The following is a 27,966-nucleotide window of genomic DNA, read 5'->3' as shown; positions in this document are numbered from 1 at the left end:
CTTTGGTAGATATGATCCTCAAAGGAGACACTAAAGATAAAATAAAAGATAATACCACTAAACGGGATCAGAATCCAGGTAATCAGCGGGGCTCTCTCCAGCCCACAGCAGAAGTGATCCAGCTGCCCCATCTAGCAGAAGCTTCCAGAAAGTCAGAGGCAGTTTTGGGGCCGGCAGAGTCCAAGACATCCACGGGACAACAAAACAAAAACTCCTCCCCCAAGAACACAAACATTTTACCACCTATTGTATGACCTGAGTGGAGGGTGTGTCCTGTTCCTTTCCACCAGTGATTTGTATTAGAGACAGTACTTATATTGTACAATATTTAAGATTGTTGCTTTTTAATCATAAAGGTTTGCTTAAAAACAAAACAAAACAAAACAAAAACTCTATCCACATGGCCAGTTGGCTTGATTGGTACTGGGAGGGACTGGAGAGGGAGTCCTTGCACCCACACTCCCTCCTTATGCCCCCCACCAAATGAAACAATGGGTGCCTGTGGGGGTGGGGCGGGAAGAGCATGAAGTACTGAGTGTTAGAGTGCCACGCATACAACTCTAAGTTACAAAAACAGTGTTCTTGCCCAAGACAGTTGACCTATGTTAGGATTCTCGTTTGAAAATGACAGAAGCCAAGTTCAAACTGAACAACTGAAGGGCGTTTATTGGATAATGTGACTGGCAAATCAGGAGGGGCAGGTGTCGGTACAGAAGGATCTGGGAATTCAAACAAGACCAAGGGGCTCAGGCTCCCCCTCCCCCTATTAGTCTGGCTTCTCTCTCTGGTTATCTTCATTCCAAAGACAGACTCTGCCCCGAGGGTAAGATGACCACGACCATCCAGAATCATTCACTACCATCTGATGACTGCATCAGAAGGTGCAGTCTTCCTGCTTAAAGGAAATCTCAGAAATGACTGGACTTGAGCCCATCACTATGTTTGAGATATTGGGACCCTCTGATTGGCCAGCCTGGGTCATATGCCCACAGGGTGGGGCAGTGGTGGTGGCACCAAGACTGATGCTTCCTTGGAACCATGTGGAATAGGGGGCGGTGGGTTTCCCAAAGGAAGACGAGCTGATTACAACAGGTGTCCACTCATCGGTACCTGCCCTCCTCGTCCTTACCTACCTGAACTCACAGTCTGTGTACGGTTGTAATTATAGTTCAAACAGGTTTACAAGAACGCCATAACATCAAAAACAACATGGACTATATCTGTGGCTTCATGGTTTTCATTGGATCACTGTGTAATATCCCATGAAGGGGGCACAAGGTAGCTGAAGCTATGGGTTTAGATGACATCGCCCAGGGAAGAGGCCAGAGTGAGACCAGCACAAGGTCAGGAGAAAGTCCTAGGAAAGAGAATGTAAGGGCTTGACACCACTGAGTAGAGCCTCTAAGAGATGTGGAAAATAGGAAAACTAAAAACCAGAAGGAGAAAGTTCCCAAAAGGAGGCTAGAGAATATAAAATTCCACAGAAAGGTCAGGATAAGAACAGAAAATGCTTCTGAGGTGGGGGATACTGACATTAAATCAGAGCAGGTGACACAACTGGCCATAGAACTCAGGTCCTTTGGACCTTTTCTTGCCACCATATTCAACCGTAGATAAAGCTGAGGTGAACAGTCAGGACAAGAAGCCATCTAGATCCTGATTAGAAGGATTTAGATTGGATATTGAACAATATTTTCTGATTTGTATCATAAGGGGCTGATAAAATATGGCTAATTTTCAGGGAACAAAGATCTGAGGGGAACAGACCAAATGGCCTCTCAGGCCAGCACTATTTTTCTTCTATCCATCAGATTCTTTTTTCATTCCTGACACTGCTTCAACTTATTGACCATTTGGGCCAAGGAAACCAGATACCTGGAGCCCTTTCATTGTAATTTTTTTTCTTTTATTTTATGTCCTTGCTCGCTCGCATGGACAGGAAAATCTGCAAAAGCCAATGACCAGCATAAGATGACCTGTCTTGAATGTGAGTGGTATGAGGATGATGTGAGGGCTCTGGGAGGCTGCGCAGAGGGGAGCTGCGGAAGCCAGAAAGAAGCAGGGGGCCGGGCTTGCACAGCAGCGGGGGGAGCTCGGCGGGCTCCTGTCACAGGTTCACCATCAGCCAGTCCAGCAGCTGCAGCCGTGTGACGTTGCCCACCGCCTCATCCAGCTGTCGCTCCTTCTCATAGCGCAGCACCGACTGCAGGACCTCGCCCACGCTGCGCCCCTTGTCCACGGCGGCCGCCGAGAGCTGCAGTAGCTGAGGGAGGGAAAGAGAGTGGTGCTGGCCGGCAGAGCCTCCCACCCGCCCTGCCAGAGGGGAGAGTCCCTGCCTCGGAAGAAGACTTCCATGACCGTGAGCTCGCCGCCTGCCTGGCCAAAGAAAGCTGGTGACATCGCCCTTAAGTAACATCCCCTTGTCCCTGATAGGGCACATGTGATCTCCCACTAAGACTAAAATCTTCCTGCGTCCATGAGTGTTCCAGCAATGGTCTTCCATCAATAGTGTTCTTGCCATCTAAGAATTAAGTTCACTGTAATATCATCAAAGTCTCCACCATTGTCCAGGACCAACAAGGGCAGGATAGAAAGTGGCCAGGGACAAATGTGGGTGCTGCTTCCCCTGCCCTATGGGCCAGAGAACCCTAGGATGGTAAAGCAGGAAAGCAACTCAAAGAACCATTCTGCCCACAGGAAAACGCTGGCCTGGAGGGGTGAGGACTGTAACACAGCGCTAGACCTTATCAGAGGCAAGGTTCACACCCGGGTCTGAACCCTATGTTTAATTCTCTTTCCAAGCATCAACTGAGAGAAACTAGCCAAGGCCACTATTATGATGTGAATGCAGTGCATTGCCATTCATCTGGAATCCTCATGGCAACAAACTAACCCAATTCCTATCTTGTGTATTCTGCACCTGACTCTATAGACAGTCAAAGGGCAAACTGACAGGCCAATTATCAGGAGCTTTTTCAGGGTTAATTCTATGCAGAGACTTAAGTTCATACATTTTTTTTTTCTTTTTGTCTTTTTAGGGCCACACCTGCAGCATATGGAGGTTCCTAGGCTAGGGGTCCAGTTGGAGCTGTAGCTGCTGGTCTACACCACAGCCACAGCAACTTGGGATCCGAGCCATGTCTGCGACCTACATCCCCACAGCTCACGGCAACACCAGATCCTTAACTCACTGAGCAAGGCCAGGGATTGAACCCATGTCATCATGAATACTAATCGGGTTTGTTAACCACTGAGCCGAAATGGGAACTCCTCAGATATTCTTGAAACAAATGGAAAGGCAAAGTCTCAGCAAAGAGCAGATATCAGGAAGACCCAAATGGAAGTTTTAGAACAAAACGATAATTCAAAGTCCAAAGGGAAAACTTATTGGATGGACTAACAGAATGGAGATGAGGAAACCCGATAATTTGAAGACAGGGCAATAGAAATCAACCCACTAAACAACGTAAGAGAATGATTAAACCACTTTCAGAAAGATTGACAAAATTAACAGAGCTCAGGGGCCTGGGACAATCCCAAGAGGCTTTATTTACCTTTATGTCTCCAGAATCCCAGAAGGAAAGGAGAAAAAGGCTGGTTCAGAAACAACTTGAAGAAATAATAGATGAAAGATTCCCCAATTTGCCAAAAGACAGATGGACAAATTCAAGAAGCTCAGTGAACCTGAAATAAAATGAACCCAAAGAAAGTTCATAATCAAATGAACCCGTCTGAGACCTGTCATAATCAAATTGCTGAAAACTAAAGGAAAAGAAAAAAAAATCTAAAAGCTGGAGAAAAATATTACATTATTTATAAGAGAATAACAATTCAAATGACTGCAGATTTCTCATCAGAAACCACAGAGGATGGAGGAGGTGAAACAACATTTTTCTCTTTTTTTTAGTTGCACCCTCAACTGTGGAAGTTCCAGGGCCAAGGACTGAACCCATGCCACAGCAGCAACTTGAGGCAGAGCAGTGAAAATGCTGGATCCTTAACCTGCCATGCCACCAGGGAACCTCAAAACAACATTTTTAAGCATTAAAAGAAAGTAGCTGTCAAACCATAATTCTATGCCCAGAAAATATACTTTAGGAATAAAGGACAAATGAAGAAAGACTCAGATTAAATTAAAAGAACTCGGGAGTTCCCGTCGTGGCGCAGTGGTTAACGAATCCGACTAGGAACCATGAGGTTGCGGGTTCAGTCCCTGCCCTTGCTCAGTGGGTTAACGATCCGGCGTTGCCGTGAGCTGTGGTGTAGGTTGCAGACGCGGCACGGATCCTGCGTTGCTGTGGCTCTGGCGTAGGCCGGTGGCTACAGCTCCGATTCAACCCCTGGCCTGGGAACCTCCATATGCCGAGGGAGCGGCCCAAGAAATAGCAACAACAACAACAACAGCAGCAAAAAGACAAAAAAGACAAAAGACAAAAAAAAAAAAAAAAAATTAAAAAAAAAATAAAAGAACTCAATGCCCGGTTCTTCAGACAAAAGATAAATGGTATTGGAAGGAAACTGGGAACATCAGGAATGAACAAAGAACAACAGAAACAGTAAAAATCTCAGTATAAACTCTAAATGATTTGCCTCAGTACTGCGGAATATGTTTTTACGGAGTTCCCATTGTGGCACAGTGGAAAGGAATCTGACTAGGAACCATGAGGTTTCAGGTTTGATCTCTGGCCTCACTCAGTGGGTTAAGGATCTGGCATTGCCATGAGCTGGGTGTAGGTCGCAGACACGGCTTGGCTCCTGTGTTGCTGTGGCTGTGGTTGTGGCTGGCATCTATAGTTCCCTAGCCTGGGAACCTCCATGTGCCACGAATTCGGCCCTAAAAAGCAAAAAAAAAAAAAAAAAAAAGGTGGGGGGGGTGGTTGAAACTATAATTTAGAAGATAAAGGAGGAAATCTTCATGACCTTGGCTACTAGGTCAGGGTTTCTCAGTCCAGGACTATCGACCTTCTGGACAGATAACCCTTTGCTGGGGGCCGTCCTGTGCACTGCAGGGTGTTCAGCAGCATCCCTGTTCTCTCCCCAGTAGACTCTAGTAGCACCCCCTTCCTAGTTGTGACAGCAAAATGTGTCTCCGGACATTGGCCAATTGTCCCTTGGGGGCAAAACTGCCTCCAGTTGAGAACCACGGGGTTAGGCAAAGATTTATTAGATATGACATCAAAATTACAAGCAATAAAAGCAGAAAGTGATAAATTAGACGTCCTCATTAAAAACTTTTGCTCTGTGAAACACTCCATTAAGTAAAAGGACAAGCTAGAGACTGAGAGAAAATATTTATAAATCATATATATCTGATAAAGGACTTGTATCCAGAAGACATAAAGAATTGTTGTAATTTTATAAAAACCCAGGCAAAATATAGGCAAAGGATTTACAGAGACAACTTGCCAAAGGATATACATGAATGGCTAGTGAGCACATAAAAAGATATTCAACATCTTCAGTCAATTTAATGTGTGTATGTCAAATTAAATCCACAGTCAGAAACCATTTTAACAGCGATCTTTTTTTTCAAAAAGAATGATACTGATGAGAATGTAGACACTGACACCGATGTCAATTGCCAGGAGGGATGTAGAATGGTACAGCCATTTTGGAAAACAGTTTGTTTCTTAAGAAACTATTTACCAAAAGATGCAGCAATTACACTCCTTGTTACTCAAAAGAAATGAAAATGTATGTCCACACACAGACTAACTTGTATGAATGCTCTCAGCAGCCCTATGCATAACAGCAAAAAAGTGGAAACACCCAAATGTCCATCAGCTGGTGAATGGATAGGAAAACATGTCTAATGAAATACTGTTCACCAATATAAAGAATGAACTGCTGATGCACGGGAAAACCTCGAAAACCTTATGTTACATGTTTTACAGCACTGTTTTATAGGATGTCAGAGAGGCACACTTGTGGTGCTCAGAAGCAGGCTGATGGCTGCCTGTGGCTGATGGTGAAACCGACAAATGTAGCTTAGCAAATCCTGAGACAGAGGAATAAAGAGTCGCTAGTCCTATTAGACATCAAAACACAGAATTACAGTGATTAAAACAACATGCTATTAAAAAAATATACTATTAAAATAGGATTAAAGTAGTAAGAACAGATGAATGATTCAATGGATAGAACAGAAAACTCAGGAAAGAAAAAAAGGCAGAGGAAGCTATCTGGAAAAAAATAAGAGATCATTTCCCTACATCATATCTTACGTAAAAATGAATTCAAAATGGATCAATGTCTAAAACATCTTTTTAGAAATCATCTAACAGCACTAGAAGAAAACATGAGGAGGTTCTGTTAATATCTTGTAGTGGAGAATGTTTTCCAAAATATGACACAAAATCCAGGAAAAATAGAAGGTAAAATGTCACACTTGACTACACAAACATTTTAAAAATTGTGTAGGGAAAAAAATGAAACAACACAAAACATCAATCAAAAGACAGATAATAAAAATTTGAACTTAATATCAGAGGCTAATTTCCTTGTAAAATAAAACTCACAGATCAAGAAGAAAAAGATCAAGAAGAAAAAGACCAACAACTCAACAGAAAAATGGACAGCAGTTACAATTTGTCCATGAAAAAGGATATTCAAATGGCTCTTAAACATCTGAAAAGATATTCACCCTCACGTCTAATATAAAAGTGCAAAGTAAAGCAACACTTGGCAAAGATCAAAAGTTTGGCGTGGACTGTTGGTTAAACTGTGGGAAAGAGGCACTCCCATGAGTAGGTGTGCAAACTGGTGCAAGCTCTATGAAAGGCATTCAGGGAATATATATCAAATCTACAAGAACATATACAGATACACTTGAATCTGTGCACGCAGAGTTGCTTATGGTTGCAAAATATTGGTAAAAGAAATGTCCATCCATAGGAGAGTGGTTTTTAAATTCAGAACCTTCATACAATAAATAAGCAGCCATTAAAAAGACTCTATATGTTGTAGAAGAGAATATATATAATACCATTTATGACTTTAAAAAGATGTATATATGAGTTTCTACTTGTTTCTGTATGTGTATTTCTAGAAAGATAAACAATAAATTGATCAGAATGGTTTTCTCCAGGGAGGGCAATAGGATGGGAGATAAAGATGAGAAAAAGTCCTTAATTTTCACTATGCATCTTTTTTGTGCCTTTGGATTTTGAACTGTGCACATATGACCTATTAAAAAATGGAGACAAACGTGTTTATTAAAGGAAGTGGGCTCATGTGCAACCCAGTGTTGCCAGGATCAATCACAACATCAGCAAGAAAATATTTGCATACATTAATTCTTTTCCCAAAAAAATTTCAACTCATTTTAGGTAGTTTCTTTGATGTATCTTCATCCCAATTACTCTTAAAAATATTCCGATGTTTGGAAGTTCCCGTTCTGGCACAGCAGGTTATGAACAAAACTGGCATTCATGAGGATGGAGGTTTGATCCTGGCCTCACTCAGCGAGTTAAGGATCTGGGGTTGTGGTGGGCTGCGGCGTAGGTCGCAGATGTGGCTCAGATCCCACGTTGTCGTGGCTGTGGCATAGGCCAGCAGCTACAGCTCTGACTTGAACCCTAGCCTGAGAACCTCCATATTCTGCAGGTGTGGCCATAAAAAAAGTTATATATATATATATATAAAATGTGTGTATATATATAATGTGTGTGTATATATATATATAATGTATGTGTGTATATATATATTATGTATGTGTGTGTATATATATGTATACACACACACACACTCTGATGCTCCATGCAAATCTACTGATTAGTTTGGGTGTGCTGACCCCCTTCCCTTCCACTCTTTGTTTAAGAAAACAGATGAGGAGTTCCTGTCGTGGCTCAACAGTAACGAACCCGACTAGCATCCATGAGGATGTGGGTTCAATCCCTGGCCTTGCTTGATGGGTTAAGGATGTGATGTTGCCATGAGCCTTGGTGTAGGTTGAAGACATGACTGGGATATGATATTGCTGTGGCTGTGGTGTAGGCCGGTAGATGCAGCTCCGACTTGACCCCTAGCCTGGGAACTTTCATGTACTGCAGGTGGTGCAGCCTTAAAAGAAAGAAAGAAAGGAAGGAAGGAAGGAAAGAAAGAAAAGACGAGTCTTTACTTTGGGCTAAGACTCTGTGTGTGTGTGTGTGTGTGTGTGTGTGTGTGTGTGTAGTATTACGTAAGTGATGTGTGATGTGTTGACTTAAAAGACAGCATCGGAACAAAGCCTTTTTCACACACTGTACACATAAAAGCTATGCTTCTTTTTAGATTTTCTCATTGGTCTAAAGCTTTTGTGAATATAGTCCCCTCTGTGGACTGCTATGTGCCAAAATAGTCGTCTGCTTTACAGACTGGAAAAACTGTCAAGAGACAGAACTTGGCAAGGACTCGGGGATAAATCTAGGATTGGAAGCCCAGGTTCTATCCTCTGTGCCAAACTGGAACATGCATACAAATCACCTGGGGATTTTGCTAAAGTGAAGATTCTGATTCAGCAGGTCAGGAGTGGAGCCTGAGACGCTGCATTCGTAACGAGCACCCAGATGATGCTAATGTCGTTGGTCCCCAGGCCGCCAGCGTAGCAAGTCTCCCGATCACATAGTTCCTCCCCTGGGCTGTGTGTGGCCTCATGTGGATGCAGTACAGGCCTGTGTCTCAGACATCAGCTAAACCACGTAACCTAGTTACCAGGGTTAGTAATACCACTTACTAAACAGAGAGAGCCTCTTCCTCCACATCCTCTGGTTTCTAAGAGGATGGATACTTTTTATAAATAATCCCAGACTCTTGAGCCACTCCTTCCCACTTAATTAGTAAATGCCATTTTTCCACTTTTCTCAAGTGAGACGAAATAATCAAAACCCCGAAGTGTGTGTGTGTGTGTGTGTGTGTGTGTGTGTGTGTTGTGGGGATGGTCTTAATTCCCCCACAGTAGCATGAAGCAGCAACTACAGAAACAGAAGTTCCCCGGACCCCAAATTTCCCTTCAGTGAGCAGTGCCAAGGCCTAAATTGGGAGAAGAAAAGGAGTCAGAGGCACACTTACCTTTACCAGTAATAAAAGTAGTAAGTTGATTTGCCTGCCTTAGTTTTTAGTCTTACTTCTCAACTGATTCAGAACTTAGGGTGAGGGGAAGAGGGGTATTATTTACCGGATTTCCCTTCAAATTCCCAACACCTCCTAGATCACCAGCTAAGAGAGGAATGACAGGCTTGAAAAGATCATAAATCTAGACACTTCTCCCCCCACGCCCCTCCCCTGCACATCTCCAGGATGTTTCCCAGCTGCTGCTCCTCATTCTTTGGGCCAAGCTGTCCCATCCAGAATTCAGCCTGAGCTCAGGCCTTCATCTGATTCTTTCACCATGTCTCTTGGAAGTTCCTTACCTGTACATCCTCATCAATATGCGTATGCGGAAAAAAGAAACTTATTTATCTGTCTCCCCTTGGATATGCCTCTTATTAGGCTAAATCTAATTTTAATGACCCATTATCTCTGCTACGAGGCAGGAGCTTCAAATCCTTACTGTCCCCATTCTACCCTCCTTGTGGCTGTCCTTCCATCAGAAAGAGAAGAAGAACTTGAAACCCTCATTAACCCCTAAATCAGCCTTTCCACCCTTCCCCCCGACTCTGCCTCCTTACCTTCTCCTGGATTCCTTCATCGTCACCAGCAAAGTACAAAATAGGGACATTGAGCTCTGAGGCGGCTACCCACTGAAGTACGGCTTGCAGTTGCTTGTTCTGAACCGTATCGGTGAGGTTGTGGTTGCTGACAATCACCTTGGGTGCCGTGCACCCTTCCAGGGGCTGTCCTGACATGCCTCTCAGTTCGTTGTGGATGGCTTGATAGGCGTTCTGCAGCAACGTCTCTGCTGTCCCTGTGCCCTTGGTTGGTAAACACTCATACAGATTCTCTGGGAAGGCGGACACAGGCCTGCTGGCATCCCCAGACTTGTCATCCCCCAGTTCTCCCAAGGGAGAGTCACAGGACTTGGCAATAATGAGACACAGCTTCATCACCGAGTCCATCAGATGCTCCACCATCTGCCCGTTCATGTGGCCGTCTAGTTGGTTAGCAACCATCTTGGTCAGCCCAGCAAAAGTACCCCCTGCCTCATCCCCTTCACTGAATTTGATGGGAGAAGGGGTTACAGGTCTTTCACACTGGGGGCTATCTTCCTCCTTAGTTGGCTTGGGATCAGAGCTACGGTTACTCTTGAAAATGGTCTCCCTGAGTAAGTTCCGGATAAAGTTGAAGAAAACGCTCATTAGATCCTTCTTTTCTGCTTCTTCTTGGTCACCCCCCACATGAGGTGGCTTCAGGCTGGACTCATCGGAAACTGCAGGGGACTTGTTGGCCTGTAAGTTGGTGCTGGCAGCAGCTTCAAGGAAGCTCTGTGCATCCATGCTTCCTCCCTGGGCCAGGTGGTACTGAATCAGAAGCAAGGCAGATACGATCAGGTCCTTGGCCCAGGAGTCTGAATCACACATAAAATTCTCAGGTTTCTCTAAGTGTTGCAGAGGGGGGCTGAGGTTGCACGGATCGAAAGGAAATCCCAGGAGAATGTCTGGCGCAGGTTTATACTGTTTGTTGGGAGCTGCGAATGGTAAACACTGGAAAGCTGGAGATTTTCCTTCTTTCTGCTGACTTTTATGCCACAGGGTCAGCCCCTCTTTGATGATGTGCTCGCCCAGAGTTTCGGCACAGCTCTTCTCCGTCTCTGGTTTGGGTGAATGAGAGCATATTTTTTCCCTCAATTTCCCTTCGGATTTCATCGAGGCAAAGTTGATGTTTCGGTTTTTAGGGTCACCCATCTCTTTCACGGAGACCAGCGAATACCTCTCGGATTTGTCCTTGGCTCTGCTGCCAGTGTCAGGGGGTTTCTTGGCGAATACCACCGTGTAGAGCTTACCCAGCATGGCGTCCATGATATCCGTGGCTTTCTGGCTTCCGTGAGAGAAGAGACTTCTTTTCACGGCCGAGACAAAGTCCGTGTCCGTCATGAGGGTCCCCGTGACATTGTGGAGGTTCTTCATGAAGGAGTCGATGAGGTCCGAGACCACCTCTTTGGCGTGCCTGATCAGGACCTTCTTTAGCAGGATGGTGGCAATGGTCGTGTCCTTCACCTGGATCTTCAGCGTCTTCATGATGGAGACCATCATATCAGACACCACGCTGTTGGCGTAGGTCATGATGCCTTGGCTGACACAGGTGGTGAAGTCATCGGGCCTCTCCTGCCCCCTGAACATCTTTCTCTCCGCAGGTAAGGACCTTCCACCCTCCGTGGCGTCGCCTGCATTACGAGATTCGAACACTTCCTTATAGAAGAAAGACTTCTTAGAAGCGGGTCTGTCGTCTGGGCCCCTGCTTCCCTTGGTGCTCTCCTTGATCTTCAAAGTGCTTTTGTACTTCAAATTTGGGGCGTTCTGTGAGGATCCTGAGGCTCTGTCCCCGGAGCCGGGAGTCTTATCCGAAGTGGCATTATTGGAACATGTAGAGACGGTCTCGTTGACCAGCTCTGAGGCCACCTTGCTCAGGCTTTTGTTGGGTGCGGGTTCCTCCCCCAGGTACACTGACTGGTGGACACACTTCTTCTCGAAGCCGTCAATCCTCTCATTGATCTCCTTGCGGGCCATGGCTATGACGAGGTTGGTGAGGCGGTTGGCGTAGAAGGACACTTCGTCCACTGAGCTCCCGTTACCCACTTGGGCACTGGGCCCCTGGGAAGGGTTCTCTCTGTGAGTCATCTCAAAATGCAATCTCCCTGGATTGCCCTTGGCGGTGGTGTTGTAATAGTCCACACAGAAACCTTTATGGGGGTCTGTCCAGTTGACCATTTCCCCGCCAAACGATGATTCTCCGGGCTTGAACCTAACGTCCTGAAACCCTGCTGTGCTTTTTTCCAGGTCTCTGCGGAGCCAGCTGAGCACTCTGATAGGGTCGGTGGAAGCTTCCTTAAAAATAGACAAGGATTCATCCGACTATAACAAAGTAAAGATACAGGATATTCAGGACAGCCTCAAATATCAACTACAAAAGTGGTCACCTCTCTCGTCTTAACTGTGCCATCAGCCCAATAAAAGTAATCAACATTTACTGAGTGCTTACTGTGTATCAGGCACTGCTCCAGATATTTTAAGACTATTGCGGCATTTAGTATTGTTCTGTTACGTCATGTAATAGTCTGGTAGTAAACTGAAATGCTAGCTCAATTCTTCTTTCTCCCCCTTTTTGAGGGCCATACCTGCGGCATATGGAGGTTCCCAGGCTAGGGGTCAAATCAGAACTGCAGCTGCTGGCCTACACTACAGGGGATCTGAGCCGCGTCTGCAACCTACGCCACAGCTCACAGCAATGCCAGATCCCTAACCCACTGAGTGAGGCCAGGGATTGAACCCTCATCCTCGTGAATACTATAGCTGGTTCTTAACTGGCTGAGCCACGATGAGAACTCTCTCATTATCTACTTTTTACTGAAGAGGAAACTGAGCTGATTACGTTAATTACTTATTTGAGGTTGCACAGTTAATCATGGATGGAGGAAGAATTGCAACCCAGGCAGGCTGACCTCAAAGCCCATGCTCTGGGCCACTGCACTATATTGCCTGTAACAACATATATCCTTTTTTCTTTGGCTGCGCCCCCAGCATGCACAAGTTCCCAGGACAAGGATCAAATGCATACCAAGTACCAGCTACCCAAGATGCTGTAGTGACAAGGCCAGTTCCTTAGCCCACTGCACCACAAGGAAACCCCAACAACTTATACCCTTAAGATCTGACCATTATCAGCTACAGAGTTAGCATTTGAGCTGAATCAGGTTTTTCATGTATCAATATTAATGGCTATTTTCTATGGGTTATCTGTTTTACTTAGATCTATTTATAAGTACAGTTTTTTAAAAATTAGAAAATTCAAGGACAACTGTGCAGAATTAATCACTTTGCCGGGCCCCACAAGCACAATCTTTTTGTTTTCTTTTTTGTTTTGTTTTGCTTTTCAGGGCCACACCTGCTGCATATGGAAGTTCCCAGGCTAGGGGTCGAATCAGAGCTGCAAACTGGCAGCCTATACCACAGCCTAGTAACGGGGGGACCCGAGCCACATCTGCAACCTACACCATAGCTCACAGCAACACAGGATACTCAACCCACTGAGCAAGGCCAGGGATCGAACAAGCATCCTCATGGATACTAGCTGGGTTCATCACTGCAACTACCATAAGCACAGCCTTGATACGCTAAATGGCTGCCGGTGGACATGACTTAGTAAACAATTTGATGTGTAATTAGAGTTAATATCTATGGACAATTAGTTTTGAGGGAATGCAGATTCTCTCATGGACACTTCTTGTGAAAAACACAGGCACATATTTATGTTTGCTGACTACAATCTATAATCTTCACTTGAACACAGGCTAAAATAAGATAGTGTGAAAGTGTCCTATTTGCCATCAAATGTAAAGGATCGTTGTGGTTATGCCTCTCTGGGGATGACCACAAGAACTGCCCATCTGTAAAAAAATAATTTGGCATTTTAATTACCAAGTGCCATAGAGTTGCTGGCTACGACTTTGTTAAATACTTTTATGTCTTCTAAGCATGGTGCTTAGTGCTCTACGCACATTATTTTAGTTTCTCACACATACTCTATATGGTTGGTATCTTCTTCCAGTTTCACAGGTGGGAAAACTGCAAAGTTAAATATTGACTAGCATCTCACAGCTACTGCAGGATGGGGGCTGGTGTTTAAATCCAGTTCAGACTAAAACTGGCGCTCTCCACCCCTGCAGTACCCTGCTGTTTGAGTGACTTGGGAAGAAAAGAAAAGTGGTTGGAACTCTACAGGCTGGTTTAAGTTGCTAATGGACCATAGGGATTGGTTCAAAGTGCACCTAAATGGTTCTCCTAATTTGAATAAGAGCGACTCTGAGGAAGTTTTGGGTTCTAGCAGAAAACGATGCCTCATCTATAGCACACCCTTCCACATTTCCTGATTCTGATTCTCTGGGAGTTATTTGCTAACTCTGTGGATGACTGGTGGCAATGCAGTGTCATTCTTGTCTATGCAAATGTGAATTCTGACCAGGGGAGTTTTGACTGACTGCCTCTCCCACTGTGGAAGAGGCCAGTCAGTCTTGCCTCCATTTGCACATTCCCTTCAATGTTCCTGATCTACAGATCTTCTTTCTTTGAGTCTCTCTGGAACCGCACCAGCTTCTTGTTAGTGAATTAAAACTTTAACTTGAGTTTATTTTTATTTACATATGACCATCATCATTTCACTCTTCTCTGAAAATGATCTTTTAACAGTTTAGGAAGTCTTTGTCAAGATGTCCAACAGATTTGCCCCCAGAGGTAAATGGCATCGTGAGTGCAGTTACCAAGTATGTTTTTTTTGGCCCCCAGAGGTGAATCTAAAGGGCAATAGAGCTTTGAAGACATTCTGTTTTTCTGGTTTGATTTTCCTCTCTACTAATTTTGCTTTTGCTTTTTGTTTTGGTTCTTCCATAGCCAATAATCATTGATGGCATCAATGACTGAGAATTTGGTTTTATTGTCTCACAATTTGGTAATTTCTTTCCTGGATTAATGGTTTACAGAGATGTACTTCTGATCAGAGACAACAGAAAATATATTTTGCTAGTATTTTTTGCCCATCTTAAGCTCAAATCAATTTGGAATCTTGTGCCCAGTTGGAAGAAGGGTCCTTTAATCTCTGGACAAGTGAGTTTGGTGTTTCTGTGTTTACTTTTGACACATGACCAAGAGTTTATTATTATTTCCTTCATTGAGATACAACTGACATATAACATTATATTAGCTTCAGGTGTACAACATAATTATTTGATATTTGTACCATTGCAAAACGATCACCACAAGAAGTCAAACGTCCAGTATTATGACACATAGTTCAAGATTTTTTTTATTGTGATAGGAACTGTTTTTTTGGCTGCATGTGCATCAGCTTGATGTGGGATCTTAGTTCCCAGACAAGGGATTGAACTCCGGGCCATAGTGATGAAAGCACCTTGAATCCTGACCACTAGGCCTTCAGGGAACTCCACAAAGAGAACTTTTTAAATCTACTCTCTTGGGAGTTCCCTCGTGGCTCAGCAGGCTAAGGATCTGGCGTCATCACTGCTGTGGCTCTGGTTAAAGCTGTGGTGTGTGCTTCATCCCCGGCCCCAGAACTTCTGCATGTCATGGGTGAGGCCAAAGAAAAATCTATTCTCTGGGGTGTAGGCCAGCAGCTGTAGCTCCGATTTCAACCCCTAGCCTGGAAACTTCCATATGCCATGGGTGTGGCCCTAAAAGAAAAAAAATCTATTCTCTTTGTGACTTTCAAATATACAATATAGTTTATCAACTATGTCACCATGCTGTACAGTACCTCCCTGTAGCTTCTCAGGAGGAGAGCAAATTCGTTGGCCTTTAAAGGCCAATCTGAGATGCCTCACGAATTTCCAGTAACACAAATTTAAGTTACTGCACTTATATAGATAATTAGACCAAATCTGATGAGACTGGCCTTATTTTGTGGTCAAAAGTTATCTTGAGATTTTTTTTAATAAAAATTGAGGTAAATGTAGGGAAAACACTTGTGCTTCAATAGAAAACTATGCGTTGTCTATAGTCCGTAGTCTACAGACAAAGCACTACATACAGCCTTCTATATAATCTGATTTTGATTCTCTGCGGGTTATTTTACAACTCTGTAAGCTGCAGATAACTGATATCAATGCAAAATAATTCTACAGGTCCAGAGACATATAAATCTGACCGGTGGAGGTTCAACCGTGGAAGAGGCCAGTTTTGCCTCGATTTGCACATTCATTTAAATATCCCCAAATTAAAGTATAGCTCTTTAGAAACTCTCCTTTGAACTAGTTGCAATACCTTTCATCAGTTTCCTTATCAATTTTTTGTCTTTTTAGGGCTGCACCTGCAGCATATGGAAGTTCCCAGGCTAGGGGTCAAATGTAGCCGCCTGCCTATGCCAGAGTCATAGCAACAGGAGATCTGAGCTGCATCTGCAACCTACACCACAGCTCAGAGCAATGCCGGATGCTTAACCCACTGATCGAGGCCAGGGACCGAACCCGCAACCTCATGGTTCCTAGTCGGATTCGTTAACCATTGCGCCACGACGGGAACTCCTAAAATCTTTAACATGTACTCATTTTCGTATCTAGTTGGGAGTTTTGACTTTACCCCTTTTTGAATATTACTCCTTAATGTTACCTACTTTTCCGGTCAGGCACACTATCTGCAAATAGGCATGTTTCCATAACTGGGCTGTAACATGTTACAGGAAAGTCTTATATAAGATTTAATGCAGATGCTGGGGATTTTCTTTTATCCTTTTCAGTTCTTTTCACAGAACATTAAGGAAAATAAACCTTACAGCATAGCATAGTGCGTCATAGAGTCTAAGGAGTTGTGTTTGCTTGGTGTATTTTAGTCTTTCAACTGTCCTTTTATGTTTTTAAACTAAAATGTGTGTTACCTATGTGCATTATTCTACTCGATCCAGAAGAATTTTGCAAAAGTTGCTGATGAAGCCAAAGTGACTGGCAGAGACACTAATCCTGTTTCTTTTTTATGGATGGAGTCAACAATCAAACACCATCCCCTCCAAACCTTTTGCCCTCTTGCATCCTTTAACTTTCTTTCCTTATGTACTAGTATCCTGAGGAGTAGGGAGGGGGGATACCCAATTATTTCTGAGTCTTTCTTAATTAAGAAGAGGGAAAGCACACCTCTCGTGGCTCATGGGAAACAAATCCGACTAGTATCTATCCATGAGGATACGGGTTCAATCCCTGGGCTCGCTTAGTGGCTTATAGATCCAGTGTTGCCATGAGCTGTGGTGAAGGTCACAGATGCAGCTCAGATCTGGCATTGCTGTGGCTGTGGCGTAGGCCGGCAGCTGTGGCTCCCATTTGACACCTAGCTTGGGAACTTCCATGTGCCACAAGTAGGGCCCTAAAAAAAAAAAAAAAAAAAAAAAAAAAAAAAAAAAAAAAAAAAAACAGGGAAAATCTGCATAGTCCCTGAAGGAAAGTATAAAGAGGATTAAGGAGTTTAATGCTCTCTCCTCAGCCATCCTCCACTTCAGTAGCTTAGTGTTAAGTCAACACATGTGCTGCCTGTCCGACTCTTCTTCACCTCTAGCTCAATTAAATATAAACTTTCCCCTGACCATCTTCCATTTTGAAACCATCTCTTCTTTAAATACCCACAGCAATTACTGTCCAGAAAACCCACTTGGCAAATATCATCAACTTGTTTTTTCCTTTTTCAGCCACGACCATAGCATATGGAGTTCCAGAGCCAGGGACTGAATCTGAGTTGCAGCTGTGACCTATGCCACACTTAAGCCAGACCCTTAACCTTCTGCCCCACAGCAGGAACTCCTCAGGAGCATCTTATAATTAGTGTCTACTAGTTATTTAGAGCTTTTAAATTGAATTTATATTTTCACATGTGTATTTTTTATTTTCCCAAATGAATGGTAAGGTCTATGAGGGCAGAAATTGTTTTTTCCTTTTTTTGCATCCTCCAGAGTGCTTCTCACTTACTAAAAAATCAAGGAATTTTTATTTAATTAGATTTAATATCAAAGCTCATTCATCTTTTGTTTTTCTAAATGAAACAGCAGAGGTAAATAAAAGATCTGGTAGAAACAGTTTCAGGTAGCATTTATTCTATAGTAATTGGATATTTAGTATCTACATGTTAATGTCATATGTAGATTTGTTAATATTTTCTCTCTTAGGCTATATACAGACAGACCAAACAGATTTTGGACAAAGAGAAAATGGGTCATGTACATTACACGCAAGTAGATGCTTGATAAATGGTAATACTAAGGAACAGGGTGACAATGGTGACTCCCTTAGATTGTGAGGTCCTTAAAAGGAAGAGAGTTCTAATTTCTTTTCCTGTCGCTGACCCTGAGTCTCAGCAAGGTGTCTGTGCTGGTTATCCATCACTGTCTCTCAACTCCAAGTCCACCCTTTTTTGTCTTGCTTTATGACTCTGGAATTGGACCCCTGAGACAACTCTCCTTTGGCAGCTGGCTTTGTTGACAGAAGGGCACCACGTGGTCATAGCAGAAGGGAGGGGTTTCCCTTCTGGCCACCTGCACCCTCTGGCAGGTGTCTCCTGCACTACAGGGACGCATGCTGCTGTCCTGTTGCAGCCCAAGCTGTCCTGTTGCAGCCCACGCTCTCCAAGGAGATCTGAAGTAGCCTTGGTTGAGGGAGAGGAAGCTTTTGTGAGGCCTCGGTTTCTTGCTTGTTCACTCTCTCAGCCCAGGGGTAGTTGTAGTAGCTGCTTTCTGCATCTGCTGCTTCTGGAACCCTTAGAGTCCTCTTTCATAGCATGTAGTAGTTAACGTGGTTAGATACCTCTACTGAATAGTTTTTAAATATTAAATTACTGGTGTGGTTTCCATCTTCTGACTGGACCCTGACCTACAGTGCCTGATTCTAAATAAGCATTTAATAAATGTTTGTTGATGAAGGCAGAATGACAATGTCCCCTTTTTTCTCTTTAGGGCTAAACCTGTGACATATGTAAGTGCCTGGGCTAGGGGTCAAATCGGAGCTGCAGCTGCCAGCCTACACCACAGCTAACAGCAACACTGCATCCGAGCCACATCTGTGACCTACACCATAGCTTGCCACAATGCTGGATCCTTAACCCACTGAGAGAGGCCAGGGATGGAACTCACATCCTCATGGATACTAGTTTGATTCTCAACCTGCTGAGCCACAACGGGAACTCCCCCACAAAAATGACAATATCACGTGGATGAGTTTATAATCCTGAAAATTATGAGGCATCCGACATTTCAGGAAAAAAAAATCTTTTATGGACTTTGGGGATATTTCTGTTTGAATCTGTTTCTGTTTGAAAATTAAAGCTTTACAACTGTAATACATAGTTTTTTTTTTTCATGAACATTTCTCTTACTAATCTCATACTATAGGATTTTTTTTCCCCAAAAAAACCACAGATGGATTTGTTGTTGTTATTCTAAAGGAGTTCATTCCCCCCCCACCCCTGAAAATTTCATCTTCAAGATAAGAGGTGGATGGTTGGTGGTGGTGGAGAGAATAAAGCTACTCTCAATGGCGCTCTACACATTCCTAACTCAGCAGTTACAAGGAGGCTGACCCTTACCATTTTCCAGTCCTGGGCTTGGCTATCTCCAGGGGAATAGACATCAACTTTGCATACTCCATTTTGGCTTTGTAACCAGTCAACCCTATCCGACATCTGGAAGTAGAAAAAATGAGAAGGGCTAATTATATCTTCAAATGGGCTAGTTATATAGAAGAAAGGAGAAATAAAGTGAAAGTCTGAGATGTGGAAAACAGGGGAAATGCTTTCCACAGAGATCTGTCCCAAGAGCTACTTGAGGCTCACTCTGCTCTGGATGTTGCCATCCCCAGCTCTCAACTGCAGGGAGATTTCCTAAGCATATGCATCCCTAAGGGAAGAGGCCAGGGGTCACTGTATTCTAGAGGTGCTTAATACAGACCTACTCATGAATGAACATAAGCAGTTTTGACCTGCTCTCTGTATCCTGGCTTGACAGCCCTTCCACATCCTGGATTTTCAGTACAAGCTAAAAGCCCAATGTGATCAAAATAGAATTCATTTACCTCTCCCTCTCTGGTCTTGCCTCACCAATTTTTTGAAGTAACATATGCTTCATTTATAATTAATGTCTTGAGCACTAGGTTATCTGTATCAACAGAAAATCTAGTATCTCCTCTTTAAGAATAATCCCTCTTCCAATTAGCCAAGGGTCCTGAGGGAATTCCCAGTCTCCATGGTTTAGGCAGCCTTCTGAATGCCAGAAGAGAGATGTCACATGTACCACCCAAAGGGTCTTGGAGGCAGTGATGTTCTTGCCCAGGTTGTTTTTTTTCATAACCTTCCGGACTCGTTGCCCTATTCCCTAATCTCTGTAATGGCACCACCGTCTACCTGGTCTTCCAGAAGCAGATATTCATTGGACATGTCTTCTTTCACTCAAGCCATCTTCTAGCTACCGCTTCTCTCTTCTCTCATTTGTGGTCACTTTTCTTGAAAGAATTGCTTACACTTGCAGCTTTCACTGCCTCATCTCATAAGTGAGCATCATGGCTCCTAATCCATACACTCCTTGGCCTTTGGCCTTGGTCTTATCCACTTCCTCTATCACTGTATCTTATTCCAAGATGGTTCTTGGAAACATGGCTAATTATCATATTTTGCCCTCTTTTTCCTTGACAGAATTATATCACTAGGCTTCCACACTGAAGTTTCCCTTCTTTTATTATAAATGTTGCTTAGGTCTATACTTCTCAATAAGCAAGGTGGAATAAGACGGCCAATCCCCCCCACCCCATGTCCCCTAAACTCTTTGTCGAACAGATACATACACACATATATGTAAAATACATACACATATACATATATCCTGATTCCAACAAATATACTGCTTTAAAATTCTGTTATATGTTATAATAAAGTACCAAAGTTTATCCTAATTTTTTAATAGTGAAATTGTGTTATATAAAGAATGGCTTGAAATAAGTGGAGCATTATTAGGGATTGAATACCTGGTTAACTGGAAATATTTGCTTTAAAGGATTTTAGGCTTTGGTGGAGATAGACAAACATCTTCCCCCCAAATAAAACAAAGACAAATCAAGCACCGATTACACATAATTTAAACTTATTCATCAGTCTTATTATTTTTGTTATATATAACATTATGGGTAATTATTAAAAAGAAAATAAAAGAGCTACCTTTTCTTTGCTCCCAAAGGATTTGTACCTGTTTTCATACCCCAATCACTAACTCAAATTACTAAGCTACGAAAACAGCTTCTTTCACTCCTCCTAACACTGTAATACAATAGATCCCTTGGGTAAGCTATGGGTTTTTCACCATGATTACACCTTAGAATCACCCTGCTTAAAAATACGGAGTCTGGGAGACCTCGCCCCCCTCTGCCAAGAATCCTATTTCAAAGCTTTTAGAGTGTGGAAACATTGGCATTGAATTTCTTAAAAGCTCTCTGGGCAATTCCATTGTACATCTAGAACTGAGAATCCCCAAGCCTGGGCTTATAGGTGAGATCCTCTCTGAGAAAGACTTGCCAGCTCCAGAAAGATAATTATTTATTCTTTTCTTTAAAAATTTTTTCTGAAATCTCCTAACCTTTTTTTGGTATCTTATTTTAATTTTTTTTTAAACCCTAACAAGGAAGCTGCTAATGTCTATGAAGTTAAACCCTATATTGTCTCTCAGCAGCTCACAGTTTTTCTTTTCTTTTTTTCTTTTTTTGGCTGCCCTGCAGCATATGGAGCACCTAGGCCAGGGATCAGATCTAAGCCACAGTTGCGACCTAAGCCATAGCTGTGGCAATGCCAGGTCCTTAACCCACTGTGCCAGGCCTGAGTCCCAGCACTGCCAAGACATGGCCAATCCCATTGTACTACAGCAAGAACTCCAGCAACTCACTATTTTATATAAATATTCTTATGCTTGAATCACTACTGCGACTAAAGGGCTAGATGGCACTATTACTTGGCCAGAGGATGAGAAGCCTCTTAATCTGTAGTTTACATTTCATCTTAATGAATTACCTCTAATGGAAAATGACAAAATCAGTACGTTCTACTGACTGACTTAGGTTATCTACCACAATAAAAAAAGCAAGGATGAGAGAGAAGTACAAAAAACGAAGGAAGTTGTGTGATCACTTACTCTTACTCAGGACAGGTTCTGAGATATGAGGAAAGCTCTGGAGTAATGTGTTACTGTCGTCACTATTCCTAAATTTATCCACCCCTCCTGCCATGTAATATAAGGAATCTGCAATGGAAAGACACAAATAAAAACAACTAATTTTACACACAAGCTCTACTGCTTTTATTACCAAGTGGTGATTTTGACCTATTCTTTATTTTTCACGTGTGATACGTTAAGAGATGAGCACAAAATGACATTCACATTTAAAGTCCAGATCTCATCCTTGGTGCAGTCTGATGGTTCCAAGATGACGACAAAGGTTTCATCCTCTGTTGTTATTTTCCACTTTCAAAAAATTAGTAGATGACTTATTTAACAACGAGGACCCAGAGACTTTAAGCCTAATTTCAAACTAGGCTTGAAGAGGAAGTCAAAAGATAAGTAGCTAGAATGGAGAATAAGTGCCCTGAGTTCGTGGATCTTAAAACACATTGCAAGTGTTCCTTTGAGGACTCAAGAGAAACATACATTCTCATGTTATAAAAGGAATTCATAATTGATGTCAAGACCAGCTTCCAGATCAATTTCCTTCCTTACACTACCTCTACTAAGACACGGAAGACATTAGGGCATTGGACACTCATCTTGGACTCTCCTCCCAGCCTCTCAAAGATGTCTCTCTAAACCCCACCCTTAAAAACAAACAAATAAACAAACCAAAAAAAAAAAAAAAAACACACCTCACTTTGTAGGAGTTCCCATCGAGGCGCAGCAGAAAAGAATCTGATTAGTATCCATGAGGACACAGCTTCAATCCCTGGCCTCACCCAGTGGGTTAAGGATCTGGTGTTGCCGTGAGTTGTGGTGTAGGTAACAGATGTGGATCGGATTCCACATTGCTGTAGCTGTGGCATAGGCCCACAGCTGCAGCTCCAAGCCAACCCCTAGCCTGGGAACCTGCATATGCCACGGGTGTGGCCGTAAAGAAAAAAACAAAACAAACAAACAAAAAAACCCACCCTTACTTCATGCCCAGGTCAAAGTTTACGCCATTTATGAAATGTCTCAATACCTAATTGAATGTGACTGCTCCCTCATCAGAGTTTCCATCCTATTTTGTTTTGACCTTTCCATCCTAATTAGCATTTTAATTATACAAATATATTTCATTACCTTTATTGGATGGCTTGTGAAGGCAGATGCATTTTTTTTTTCTTTTTTTAGGGCCACACCTGTGGCATATGTTAGTTCTCAGGCTAGGGGTTGAAGCAGAGCTGCAGCTGCTGGCCTACACCACAGCCATAGCAACACAGGATCCTAGCCACATCTTCGACCTACACCACAGCTCATGGCAACGCCAGATCCTTAACCCACTGACTGAGGCCAGGGATTGAACCTGCATCCTCATGGATCCTAGTTGGGATCGTTAACCGCTGAGCCACAAAGGGAACTCCCAGCAGATGCATTTTTGTATTCATCTTAGTGTCCTTTACAGTAGATACTATCTTAAAGTGGGTACTTAGTAATTGCCTGCTGAAAGAGTGAATATATGAATACTGCCTATTTCTAATTCCAGATAGCTTTATTTTTCTTCTTAGATTGGAGAATGAGAAAAGTAACAACACCACCACAAAAAACCCCAACTTGCTCAAGCCTGCGAGGGCCATAAATCATACACTCAGGCTTTCGTGAACTTGCCTCCTTAGGGGATATGTTCACCCCAGAGCTACAGATGCTGGCCTATGCCACAGCCACAGCCAAGCAGGGTCCAAGCCACATCTGCAACCCCAGCTCACGGCCACACTGGATCCTTAATTCACTGAGCAAGACCAGGGATTGAACCTGTGTCCTCAAGGAAATTAGTCAGGTTTGTTACCACTGAGCCAAGACAGGAACTCCTGGAAGGTGTAACTTCTTATCCAATGATTAACAGACCTTCCTATCCCGATGATACAAATAAATTAAGATCTCAAAACAACTCCTGTACTGCTTTCACACTAGTCATGTAGCTTCAGCAAACACTTCTGCTTATATATAGCTTAACGTTTTGTTCTATTTTATCTTCTGCATGTTTGTCTGTATCCAGGAAGTTTGTTTTAGACTTAAGTTCCCTAAATTGCCCTGGATAATAGTATATGTAAAGAGGTATTTAAATACCTTTTGATATTCAGACTCCTAAATTTGTACAAATGTTTCATAATGAAGTGGAAAAGAGGGAAGGAAAATCTAGAGATTAATGGAGCCAATGAATGGATTCATCCATTTCTTAACTTCAAGGTTGGTGAATAACATCCTGGAGCTAGCGTGGAAAACAAACAAACAAAAAAAAAAGGATGCTCCGTATACAACGTGAAGATAAATGGAGCTTAGAAACCAATTTCCAGATTAGGAAATTGAGGCCCAGAAATGGCATATGAAACCAGTGGATACATTCCGTTGAAATATTACAGCTTTGCAGGTTAACATTCTACAAGCTACAGGTTGTTTTTTTTTTTTTTTTGGTGGTCAAGAGAAGACTGACTTATGCCAGCCAGGGAGGGTGTAAACGACCATACCTAAGCCCCTATAAACAACACAGGGGCTTAGGTATGGTGGTTGTACCCCAGACCTCAGCTCCTTCTCAAGACATGTTTCCTGTCTTCATCACAAGCAAGAGCTCCTGTTTACTCAAGGTTCCCAAACTCACAGAAAAACTCAAATTACATGCAGCATAAATGAAGCTTTTGCAGGGTTGATACATATCTGACCAAGTTTTGAACTTTATTTGACCAGTTTTCAAAGGAAAAATATATTCTTTTATATCCATTCTCTTTGTCTCTCACTCCCTTTCTCTAAGTGCCTGGCATACAGAAGACAATAAATTTGGTTGTTGGTGAAATGGGTTTGCTGTTATTTTGTTTAAATACGGATTAGAAGTGTGCCTGTTGTGTTTTTTTCTCAGTGGCACCATTCATTCATTAAGCTTTCCTGTGGATCTCCCATATTTTCACTCTTAGTAATAACTTCTTCCTCTAGTGCACCATAGATTTTCTTCACATAGTATATACAAATCCTGCCTTTCCCCAGTTCTCCGTTATCAAGCCAAGAATTGAGAAATAACAGTGAGATGGTGAAAGTGGTTGAGAATTGGGACTTGGAGCTGTACCAGTCTGATTTTGTTATGACAGCACTGGAAAAACAAACTTTTGGACTAGCCACATATGAAGAGGAAAAGTCAGCAGGTAGTGAAACTTCCAGTCTCATCATCGAATTGGAGAGCAGAGAGTAAGACCCTCCCATTTCCCTAAAAGTATGGTCAAGGGGGTCTGGTCAATCTGCAACAAAATTAAAACTTCGACAGCAAAGATAAAGTTTTAGCTGCAGAGGGAGAGGCTATTTCCAGAAGGATCTGATGTGAAATTAAAACTGGGCAAAGAGGGAGGCTCAGTTGAATAATAAAAGCTACCCATCACTTGTGACTGAATTCTCCCTTTTAACAGCAGAGGATCAGAAAATGGGCTGTCTCATCAGTCCAGTGGGATTTCCTACCTCCGTAGCACTGGAATCGTGAACCACAGAAGATTCCAGAATATACTTTTCAAGTCAATGAAGATGCTGGGATGTTTGTGCTCAGCTCAAGATCTTGTTTCCTCCCCCAGCCTTCCATGCACCTCCCCCTTGTTGGGACTGGAGAGTGACATCAGAATCACAACCGGTGATATCACTGTCTCTATAGCAACAGTGGGGAGGCTCAAAGGACAAGGGGAGGAGTGATGATACACTCCAAACCTCTGATGCTCAGTATGGAAGGACTGGGCTTGCATTCTCTGGATTAATTTTCCCATTTGGATGTCTAATTTTGGTAGGGAATATGGGAGGGGGAAATTACGTCAATGGAGTCCTCTTAAAACAACAAAGTATTATGTGTTAACAAAACCAGATGGGTGCAGAGAGTAAGAAATCCAAGAACTGAGTCTACTAAGTTTTTTATGCAAAGCTCAAGGGATCGCCCATTTTGGGTGATCCAGCCTGGACTCTTTCTAATTTAGGCATCTTACCTTTCATAAAAATACAAATTTTGAGATGTTTTACTTAAACTGACCATCTCTGTGTTATAATAAATCTCAGAGTAGCCCTAATCCATGCTTTGCAATTCTCGACCTAAGGAACAGTACTGGGAAATGGAGCGGAGACCCAGAGGCATTGGGTTGGCAAATTCTAGGCTTGAGAATTTACTAGTAATGCAATCTCTTTGCATTGTCACCTTAGGTACTCTTAATGACTCTCTGAACAAGGTTATGAGACAAAGATTAAAATCACTAATGAATTCAAATGTGACTAGTTTATTATAAGCATCCTTCAAATGGTTTTTTATATTCCATTTCAGTTTCTTCATGTTTAAAATAAAGAAGCTGGGTTTATTGATCTCTTAAGGTCCCTTTTAGTCCTAACATCTTGTGATTTTGATAATTCAGTGGTATGTGAATATAACTGCATGAACACACGTACAACACTTCGCAGCTGACAAAGCGCCTTCACATTCATGTCATCTGATCCTTACCCAGCTCACAACTAATACCTGGTAGACTAGGACTGGGATCAAACATTCTGAGTACCTCTTTCAATGCTATCATGCCACCTTGAAACTAATATTAACAGGAGGTGCTGTCTGACTTGAAGATAAAACCTAACATAACTGGCAATATTATACAGGTTTTAGAATGCTGCTGATGGAAGTTCCCTTGTGGCGCACTGGATTAAGGATCCAACATAGGTTCAATCCCTGGCATGGGAACTTACACGTGCCATGGGTGCAGCCAAAGGAGAAAAAAAAAAAGTTGCCGATGATAATGGGATTTGTCAATTTATCATAACCAGGAAAGTGAGTTTTTATTTACGTTGACTCCAGAATCAAATATTAGCAAAATGTGAGCACTCAGTGAACAAAAGATGAGGCCAAAAAATAGGAAAGTGCAACATTAGTAAAACTCTCTGATACAATTTCTTCAAGAGTTTTTTTCTTCTTCCAATTCACTTTGGTAGATGACACTTCAGTAAACGGTGGGGGTGGGGCAGAGTGAGAACAATCAATCTTAGAAGTCTAGTAACAGGCCACTTCTACTCACTGCAGGCGTACTGTCCATCCCCAGCAACGTACACTTCCTTCTTCCTGAAAAAACAAAACACTAAAGAAATGATCGAGTCTAAAAAGATTCCCCCAAACTAATTTGTTTTTCTGATAAACCCAAGATAGATGTCTCAGGACAGGCTGCAGGTCGCTGTTCCTACTCAGGGGATCTTGAGGGTTGCCCTGAAGGAAGTATTTTAAAATGCGAGTATTTATCTTATCTTTCTGGGGTTTCCACAAGCTCTAGATACTTTCTGGAACAATGCAGGGTCTCAAAGGGACCCACAATTAAAGAAAAATTATAAACCATTGCGCTAGAGAAAGCCGTCTTTAGTTTCTTCCTAGAAAAATGTGCAGGTGTATATCTGACCACTAAATTTCACATGACATTTAAGGAGGTTCACGGACTTCCCAAAGCCCACCTCTGAGTACTCCAAGTTTAAGAATCTCTGGATTCACGTCAGGTGGTGAGATAAGGGCTTTGATAAGCCAGAGTTAATTAAAGGACATACGGAATGACATAAGACATCGGTCTCCGAGGTCTCCCACAAGCAGAAACTTGAGCTGGTGAGCACGCCAGGAAGCAGGAACAGCAAAAGCAAAGGCTTCCAGGACAGAACCTGCTCGGCGAGTTCGACGAACGCATCCTTTCTCACATCCAGTCCCTGTCCTCACTTTTTATCTCCGCGTCCCTGCCCTTAGCCTTAGCTTTCTCCTTAAAGAAGCTTCCAGAGCGCAGGGGCCACGCCTTCTCCATCCCTGCCTCACTGGAGCCGCCGCATCCGACAATCTCAGGAAACAATGGCCTGAGAGTCCGGGGAGGTGAACCCCTCCAGCGCGATGCTGCCATCTTGGCTCTCAGCCAGTCACTGGTTCACCCTGAACTTCAGGTTTCTTGACAATAAGAAGTTATCTTTACAATCCGCTCTGTAGCTGGGATTTCGACACCGGGACTCTTCTCTTCCTACTTCCTCTCTTCCCCGTCTCCTTCCGGTTGTCCCAGCCCCTTTCGCTAGCCCTCCGACTTTCCTCCGGGCCTCTCTCCTACCCTTCTCCAACCTCTGACCCGCCCCTTCCGTTCCCAATTGGCG

The 27,966-nt window shown here is 42.9% G+C and overlaps 2 protein-coding genes across 18 annotated transcripts in view; one reads left to right on the top strand and one right to left on the bottom strand.

Annotated features, from left to right (window-relative positions):
* The window catches only part of DYRK4 (dual specificity tyrosine phosphorylation regulated kinase 4), a 62,742-nt gene extending 61,134 nt beyond the window's left edge, over window positions 1-1,608 (top strand). Inside the window, exon 15 of the mRNA XM_021092445.1 lies at window positions 10-1,608. Within this exon, the coding sequence (XP_020948104.1) occupies window positions 10-254 (245 nt within the window). The 3' untranslated portion in view covers window positions 255-1,608. The remainder of the gene's footprint in view (window positions 1-9) is intronic.
* On the bottom strand, window positions 640-27,927 carry AKAP3 (A-kinase anchoring protein 3). Of its 17 annotated transcripts, XR_002343802.1 has the most exons (7): window positions 27,298-27,873; window positions 26,874-26,917; window positions 21,784-21,891; window positions 19,200-19,295; window positions 9,648-11,960; window positions 3,555-3,684; window positions 640-2,263 (listed from the first exon to the last, which is right to left on the bottom strand). XR_002343802.1 is itself a non-coding variant. In XM_021090980.1 (6 exons), exons 4-6 carry the CDS (start codon window positions 19,293-19,295, stop codon window positions 2,108-2,110), a joined length of 2,565 nt encoding a protein of 854 aa, XP_020946639.1. In that variant the 5' UTR covers window positions 21,784-21,891; window positions 26,874-26,917; window positions 27,388-27,927; the 3' UTR covers window positions 640-2,107. The 17 variants fall into 17 exon arrangements, 15 of the variants coding, with proteins under 15 accessions (XP_020946639.1, XP_020946640.1, XP_013843887.1 ...); XM_021090980.1 differs by lacking the exon at window positions 3,555-3,684 and having other exon boundaries at window positions 27,388-27,927; XM_021090981.1 differs by lacking the exon at window positions 3,555-3,684 and having other exon boundaries at window positions 27,298-27,841.

The sequence above is a fragment of the Sus scrofa genome, chromosome 5 (genome assembly GCF_000003025.6).
Source record: "Sus scrofa isolate TJ Tabasco breed Duroc chromosome 5, Sscrofa11.1, whole genome shotgun sequence".
Taxonomy (NCBI): Eukaryota; Metazoa; Chordata; class Mammalia; order Artiodactyla; family Suidae; genus Sus; species Sus scrofa.
The sequence above is the reverse complement of the archived record's forward strand: the minus strand, read 5'-3'. Positions and strand labels throughout refer to the sequence as shown.

Excerpts from the sequence above, each read along its gene's own strand:
- AKAP3 (XM_021090977.1), bottom strand. Across the intron at positions 19,296-26,873 it reads GGATGGACAGTACGCCTGCA|ATGTCGGATAGGGTTGACTG; the intron begins GTGAGTAGAAGT and ends TTCTACTTCCAG. Across the intron at positions 11,988-19,199 it reads AAGCCCAGGACTGGAAAATG|TCGGATGAATCCTTGTCTAT; the intron begins GTAAGGGTCAGC and ends ACTTTGTTATAG.